The sequence below is a fragment of the Blastomyces gilchristii genome (genome assembly GCF_000003855.2).
Source record: "Blastomyces gilchristii SLH14081 genomic scaffold supercont1.56, whole genome shotgun sequence".
NCBI classification, from domain to species: Eukaryota; Fungi; Ascomycota; class Eurotiomycetes; order Onygenales; family Ajellomycetaceae; genus Blastomyces; species Blastomyces gilchristii.
In genome coordinates this window covers 50,429-58,446 of record NW_003101627.1, presented here as the reverse complement: position 1 = coordinate 58,446, position 8,018 = coordinate 50,429, and the positions used below count along the sequence as shown (strand labels likewise).

Genomic DNA, 8,018 nt, shown 5'->3' with positions numbered 1-8,018 from the left:
TGTTGCTTCTGCTGCTTGGTGCTTGGGCTGTGTCAGGACTGAGTTGTTGGGCTCAGACAGCGCTAGTGAAAAAATCTTCTGATCGTTTGAAATTTTATATAGGTTTGAGTGAACTTTTTTTTTTTTTTTTTGTCACGGTTTGTCGATGTTGTTTTCATGCGAACAATGAGCGGGAACCTGGAAAGATGCAAAGACACGATGCCAAGCTAGACAGAGCACATGGCCAAAACAAGGAATATCCTCTTGAAGCTACCCCGTCCGGACTGATGTAAAAAAAGAATGTTCCCACGGTCGAAGGGTGTGAAAAAAGGATAATGATCAGGGCCCAAACCATCCATACTTCCTCCGTACACTTTTAACCCCTGAATAGATCGAGCGAACTTCTTCCAAGGTTTGTCCCCAGGGACAGGGGGCTCTTTTTTCTCTTCTTTTTCTCTTCTTTTTTTTTTTTTTTTTGCAACTCTGTCTGTCCCCTGTCTCAAACATGCCCTCCCCCCTCACCCACCCCATCCATGCTGCTTGTTTCAAAAAAGGCAGCATCTATAACTTTCCCTGCTCTGGACTAGTGAACATAATACAAGCATGTGTACAGAGTAATAAGTGTAAGTGGTGTACGAGTAGACTACCCCAACCCCACAAGCAATTTATCATATTCTTCTCCATCGCTGGATGGTTACTCCGTAGTTAGTCAGGCAAAGTGATCATGTCGATGATGGTCCGTCCCCCTCTCCCCTTTCTCTTTCTTCTCTATCCATCCCCATACTCCATTATTACACATAGAATAGCAAGTGTGCCAGCTCTGTCTAATCTATTATTTATTGGTTGGTTCCATGAACTTCTCATCAGTGTCAAATGCTTGCTCAGAGCGCCCAGGGCTCTGTCTACCCTAGACCTATCAATCTACCGCCACAGAGTCGAGATCAATTCACAGGACCTTCAACAACATTATATCTACCCTACCAAGCTTCTGTGTCTTTTTTATTTCAACTCTCACCATCTTTTGTCTTTCCTTCATACATACATACATACATACATACATACATACATACATACATACATACATACATACATACATACATACATACATACATACATACATACATACTTCAACTCCCTCCCTTCTCCAGCAACGAAACAGCCAACAACCACAGACGAGACGGGAGGGTATGGCACGGCATTACGCAGTAGCCGCGCTACTCGCTAGAACTACCACTTACGCTGTAGCGTAGCAGAACTAACCTAGCCACAGCCACAGCTAAGCCAAGTAGTCGGAGTATGTATAAGTACATAAGTAGGCTTGAACACCAATGAACAAAAAGAGGGGAAAGGGGGAACCAAATGTGCCAATAATAATCAGTGGGGCGGGGGAAGGGGAGGGGGGGGACTCATATGAACGGCGGGGCGTCTGGGGGAGCGACTCTGGATGGATGACGCCTAATTTGACGCTTGTACGCGGCCGATCTCCACTAACTAGTATGTGGCCGCTAGACCTAGTTCCATGGTGGGGCATCACATCGGGCAGCCCTGAGTCCTGATTGGGCTGGCGACTTATCACCTTATTTATGTCACGTGGATCTACTACGCTACCTAGGGCACAGCCCACAGGAAATTGTTCGGCCCGACTTTGATTCGGACTTCTCAACGAAGCGAGCTTTCTACAGTGGAGGACAACAGAATCGGTTTTTTAGGTTGACCAAGTTGGGGGAAATGATGTGCAGGTTGGAGCGCCGTTTGAGAAACGGGGGTCCCGAAGTCCATTAGCAGCGGTACTAGGTGGGCATGTCCGTGCGTACCAGGTTGATTATATGCTACCAGCTAGTATCTATCGATCGAGTGCAGCTCATCAGCCAGCACCGGCCCACGGTCATTTTAACATCTGCTTCTTGTCTCCCAAGGTCTTCCAGTCACTCGTCCTGACCGAAGAACGCCCCCCGATATCGCTCTCCCATCTCTTGTTCTGCCTTTGCCTTTGTCGTGCTTCCCAAGTATGTGTTTAGGGCATCCTAGGTGGTTGCATTTCGGGATCGAACGACGCCGCCTGGCTGAGTTGCGAGGTTGGGCACTCGGGTGGGGGGCAATTTGTTAAACATATCAAAGAAACGCTCATGTGGAAGAACATTTTTATCGCCGATACACTTGAGAATGGAAGAGAAGGTGTTGAAGTTGAAGTAGAATCTGTAAGAAAACACTACCAGAGAAGTAGTCAATGTCGCGTCTTCGGTGGGCTATCTGACGCACAAACTCTTGCCTTACCTGCTTTGTTGTTTTAGGACTCCCCGCTTATTTCAAGTTTGCCGGCCTCACGGGACTCGGCCGTCCCTAGGGCCACAACATGGTACCTAAATATGGGATAGTGATTGGCCACGGGAAGCACCAAGCCAACCACTCAGTCTCAACTTTACTATATGGCCCAGTTCTGTGGACCCATCCCCTTGTATACCCGTCTCCATATCCCGGAGGATACTGTCAATATATTCTCCTGCCCCAGAGAGGTGAAGAATATGAGCAATGGCGCAGTGTAGTGCAAGGAGCCGAGATGAAGGGGGGTCTATTGATTGATTATCTGTGAGATAGAGTGTGCAAGTGACAGGGATATCTTGTAAGATTCCTGGAGGAAGGAAAGTATCAATTTGATAGGTGTGCTCCTGGCCCGGAACAGGTTCAAAGAAAACTTTAAAGTTGCTGAAATGGGCATGGAGATCATGAGTAAGACTCATAACATTAAATGGCTGATCAATATCGATGCCATCAACTAGGTGTGAGACGTCACTGTCAAACATATGAAGAATCATGAGAGCAGCTTTCTTGGAATAATCCTAACCATGTCAATTAGCCAGTTAGTCAAAAGAAGAATTCTCTTTGACAAGATAGCTTACTAATTGGGAATCTGCATTTGTCTGTGTCAGGGGATGTGGAAGTATATGGGCCACTTCTAAAATCATAGATAACTGTCCCTGGAGTGGGTTCGCTTCATCATCTTGGGCATCACAGCCATATTCTGTCAGACGAACTATTGCTTCTTGCGGATCAAATTTGCGAGAGATCACGCAACGATGATGGTCACGGATGAGGCAAGAACCTCGAAGTACTGATATTCGGTCTGGTGTTCCAGTAAATTCACGTCTTCCTTGTACATTTTGAATTACTGAAAGGTGTGCAGGGGAGGGCTGTGGAGTGTGGTGGCTAGATGCTTTGACTATAAAAAGGTTAGCAGACACGACAGGGATTAATAATGGGACAGACGTGGCAGAAAGAAATTATCTATCATAAAGTCTGCAAAAGCGGCCAAGTTTGTGCCATCCTCATCATCGAAGTCGATATTGTTCTCTTCAGCGTCTACCTTCATAGATTGGAAGAAAGAACGTAGAAAGGTATCTCGCGATAACTCAGATCGCGAATATTCATATGTATAGCGAAGGAGTAAAGCGCGGGCTGTATCCATACCTTCTGCTGTTATCCACAGCACTGAAATGGTGAATAATATCGTAAAATCTGCGCTGAGCCCGGACGCGTTGACCCGGTGTGAAGGGTTGAGGAGGGGAAAAATTGATGATGCCCTCAATGGATGACTGATGGCGATGCGGGGGATGTACAGGGGCCATTGCTTTGTTGTATGTTACTGCAAGAAGAATCGCGAGAGGCTGCAAATATATAATAAGGAAGCGGCTCAGCTGGTTACCTAGCCTTCATCCTTGCTGAGTCATCCGTGTGATTAGTTATCTCTAACTACTTTTTTTTGGAAAGAAAGCAAAGCCAGACCTTGTGGTTAAGAAAGGGAAATGGAGAATTGGAATCCTCCCGATCAACATTATTATTATTGCGAGCTAGAAAAGAACCTTGGAAGGTTCTGAGAGGCCAATAATGATTTCGACATGCGAGTGCTGAGGCATGGGAAAGCAAAAAATACCGTCTGTAGAGAGAGAGAGAGTGTGTGTGTGTGTATGGATTGCATGTGTGCGTGCAGAGCGTGTGTTTGCGTCTCCACTCGCTTCTCTCCTCCACGCACTCGTTGGTTAAGCCTGTCAGCTGCTGCCAACACACCACCTGGGCTGCTGGGTATCAGTGTCGGAGCTGAAATACCCACCACACACACACACACACACACCGTGCGCAGGAAATAGAAAATCTTAATCAAAAAGCATGATGCAAAGTGATGGCAAAAAACGCATGCGCATGAGGGAATTAACTTAATTAGTTACACCACTCTCCTCTCTATGGAGTATTCCCGTGTCTAACCTACCTATGGACGTGTGGAAAGAAGCCACGAGTGTCGTTGGGTGCGTGTGTATAGTGGGTCTCATCCACCTCGAACCACTCACTCCCTTTTTACTCTCCGGCTCGCTGGTTCCAGCGCATCAGTACAGTACTGTACTCCCTTCCATCAATATCCATGATCCACGACAGGCTCAGCACCGCTCGGCTCCTGCGGTACGGTACGGTGCGAACAAGAGCGGGAGAGACAGCCAGGCAAGCATTGCGCAAATCGTCTCATTGGCTGCTGAACGACGCAACACTCGTTTCAAGCTCCCAGGCCTCTCAACCTTGGAAGTTCACAGGCTCACAGGCCTCTCAGCAAACATACCTTGTCCCTGTTCGCTGTCCGCTGTCCGCTGTCCGCTGTCCCCTGTCCGCTGTCCCCTGTCTTCTTTCTGCCTGACTCTCAGACTTCAGGCTTCAGCTTTGTTCCTGAGCGCTGAGTGCTGTTTGATGAAGCGTCATCAAGCTTGCCGTGCCAGGAATGTTAACTGTGGACATTTTTTCCTCTTTTATGAAGGGGGAAAAGTTTCCAATAAATTCTCTCATTGCTCTCTTCCAGAAAGCTTTAACCTCTCAACCAATCAACCATCAGATGGTTGCCTTGATCCCCTGCATAAAACCTCAACAGGGATATTATATCTCTCTCAATTGCTCGCTCTGCAGTTTTATAATCCCAGCAATACGGAGGACATATAAATAATAAATACGCAGTAGTAGTAACACCTGGATACCATACCCAACCTTTGCAAATAAATTAATAAATCCGGGATACAAGGTATGATACCTAAAGCTGCATAATTTATTAAAAAAGAGCAGCCTGACCACCCCCTCCCCCCGAAACCACGCTTGGGACTAGCACCAACAACCGGGCACTGTCTGCCTACTACCGATATAGCTTAGCGGGGGGCCTCTACATCAGCTACAACACAGGAATAAGAAAAATCAGAAGGTTGAAGCGCAGCCCGCACGGCATAAGGCTCAAGCGGGAAAGAAAAGGCGAGATAAAAGTATGTATGCAGGGACGAACGGCAGGAGGATTTTATACAAGGTCGTCGGAGAATCCAAGACACAGTAACTACTAACTAACTAGTCTGTACCAAGTGGTGGTGGCGTGTTCATTTTCTGCGATGGATGCCGTATGGGTGGGCAGGCCATCATGCAAGGCTGCGAGAGGCTGCAGTAGTGGGATTTGGAGAGGTTTTTTTTTTTTTTTTTTTTTTTTCTTTTTTTTTTCTTTCTGGCTTGGGTTGGGTTGAATGGAAGGGATGATGAGTGGTGAGTGGCGAGACTGAGAGAAGGGATGGATAGAGATTTCCTCTTTCTCTAACCTCTGTTTTACGCCGCGTATGCTATCAATTGCTGCTTTCTTTTCCCATTGCCTCAATTCTCCTCTTCCTCAATAACCTATGCACTACTAAATTGAATACCGAGTGGTATTTAATAACAACAAGTGATGGTGTTTGTGACACACCCCAAGCTTTCGCTTTGTGCACTTGTCTTGCTCGCCCTGCCTGGCCTTCCTGTGTCTCTTTGGCTGTGTACAGACTGTAGGCTGCTTTAGTTGTGCTGCAGCTATCTTTTAGCTCCCACTACGGCAGCCTATAGTGACATTCCCACGCTGTTTTCCCTTTTTTTTCTTCACCGTGGCAGTGGCAGTTTGGCAGCAGCGGCTACCACAGACAAGGCCAGCTAGCTGGAACAATTGCTTGTGCGCAGAGTACGTAGTGTATTATTAGTTTTGTAAACCCCTTCTGTCTGCTAGGACCAAAACTTCCTCTGTGGCTTGAGTTCTCAACTGCTATGCCTTATGTTTGTGTAGTGCGGTAATCTATTTTTTAATTGCTTTTCTTGTGTTTCTCGAAATCCGTTGATATCAAAGCACCTACACTCGCCACACACACCCACCCTCAATTGATGGAGGGGAGAAGGTAGAACAAAAATAAAAATAAGAAAGTTAGAAGTGGCTTGTGACAGCCTTATCCTTATCGTCATCTTTTTCTTTGTGAATCCTCCTCCCCCCCTCCCGGGTACTGCTCTCAATTATCATCGTCATCGTCATCGCTATTCAACTTATCTCTCCGGCAAACGGCAGATCCGAGCATGTTGCTTGTTGGTTATACAAAAATAAATACCCTTGATTTGATACCCACAGCTACATACCAGACAAACCAAGCCCTTGCCCGGCCCCGCCGCTGAGCTTAGCTATCCTGCAGAAATACAGTACATACATATATGCAAGTGCCCTGAACGGGACGGGGGACCTTAGGGATGGGATATGTGAACATTTGAAGCCTTTGATCTCCGTTTTCGTGTCCTCTCTGCAACTCATCCATCTGCTGACGAATCCGCGAGCTTTCTCGCTCTTCTCTCTCTCTCTCGAGATACATAGCTTAGTTCAATGCACTTTTCTTTTGCAGTTTATACCAACGACTGTTAGTAATGTACTATATTATTGTATTGGTGGAATCTGAATGCTGGATGGGATTTTTTAACAATGATATATGTCCTTTAACCCTCCCAGAGATGTTTTCCAGAACCAGAATAGAAATATATGTACAGAGCTGGGAGTACAGTAGCTACATGTAAACAAAAAAGAATTCCCACCAGACAACAGAGAAACTCACACCATGAAAGTATGAGTTATTTATTTCATGCTTTTCATACCCTCAAGCTTCCTGCTCACAGCACAGAGTAGCTAAATAGCTCCTTGCCAAGTCTCTTTCTTTGTAGCTTTCTTCACCTGCCAGTCAGTAGAGAAGTGGAGTTCAAGTTTTTTTTTTTTTTTTTTTCTTTTTTTTTTTTTTTTTTTTTTTTTTTTTTTTTTTTTCTGTTATGCGTTTATGTAGGTGTTGAATATGCTCATGCTGTGTGTTGGTGTTAGCTCTTTGTTCAGCCAATAGCTGGAGTTAACTTTCACTTTGCTTGATACATGCATCCTTTCATGATGGATGGGTGGATAGTAGTAGTAGAAGCTCAGTTTCAGCAGTTGTAAGCTCTAATATTTTGCGAAGGTTTTGGCGCTCCTTTTTCTTTCTTTCTTCTAAATATAACTAGAGAAGGGGAGTTATGTCGTTGCCGCCTGAAACACAACAAAGCTTTTACCATGATTTTTACCTTGGTGTTTACTGCTCTCCTCTGCTTGCTCTAGCTGCATTTTTACCCAGATTGGAAGAACACGTTCATCCCGTTTTACGCAGTCAGTATTCGATAATGAGCTAGCTGGACCGGGTTGATCCTCCATCGGTATGGTATTTCTTCTTCTTCCCTAAAGCATCAGTAGGAAAACACGTACGTGCACTCACATATGTACAGTACATACATCTCCACCACCACACATATACATACTCGCATAAAAAATTTTCACACGCAGACAGACAGATAGTCATATTTAAAACTCTCCCTTTTCGCAAGAAGTGAGGCATGTCATGTCAGGCCAGGTCAGACCAGAATCAGAAGAAGGGCTCAGAACAATGTTCTGAAGAACATGTTCGAGTTTGTTTTTTTATAAGTTATTGATAATATACCAACTGACTTTAGGACGGGAGGGTAAAAAACAAAACAAGCAAGAAACCCTTTTTCCTCGGCCTGTAATATGCCGCCACAGAGCTGAGCTGTGTAGGCATTGCGCCTTTTTTATGTAATTTCTCATGCATTCTTTACGTTATGAATTTCGGACACGCAGACAAAAAATTATTTCTATTCAAACTTGGTTTGTTTGGGTTTGGTCTTGAAGAGAATATGCATGTAATCTGTATACAGAG

General features: G+C 45.3%; 1 protein-coding gene across 1 annotated transcript; it reads right to left on the bottom strand.

Annotated features, from left to right (window-relative positions):
* Positions 1 to 2,339: 2,339 nt before the first annotated feature.
* BDBG_18083 (uncharacterized protein) lies at positions 2,340 to 3,346 on the bottom strand (the record flags this gene model as incomplete). Its single annotated transcript, XM_031725669.1, has 3 exons — positions 2,340 to 2,816; positions 2,877 to 3,196; positions 3,244 to 3,346. The coding sequence occupies 3 exons, from the start codon at positions 3,344 to 3,346 to the stop codon at positions 2,340 to 2,342; spliced, it is 900 nt and encodes a 299-aa protein (XP_031581519.1).
* Between the last annotated feature and the right edge of the window lie 4,672 nt (positions 3,347 to 8,018).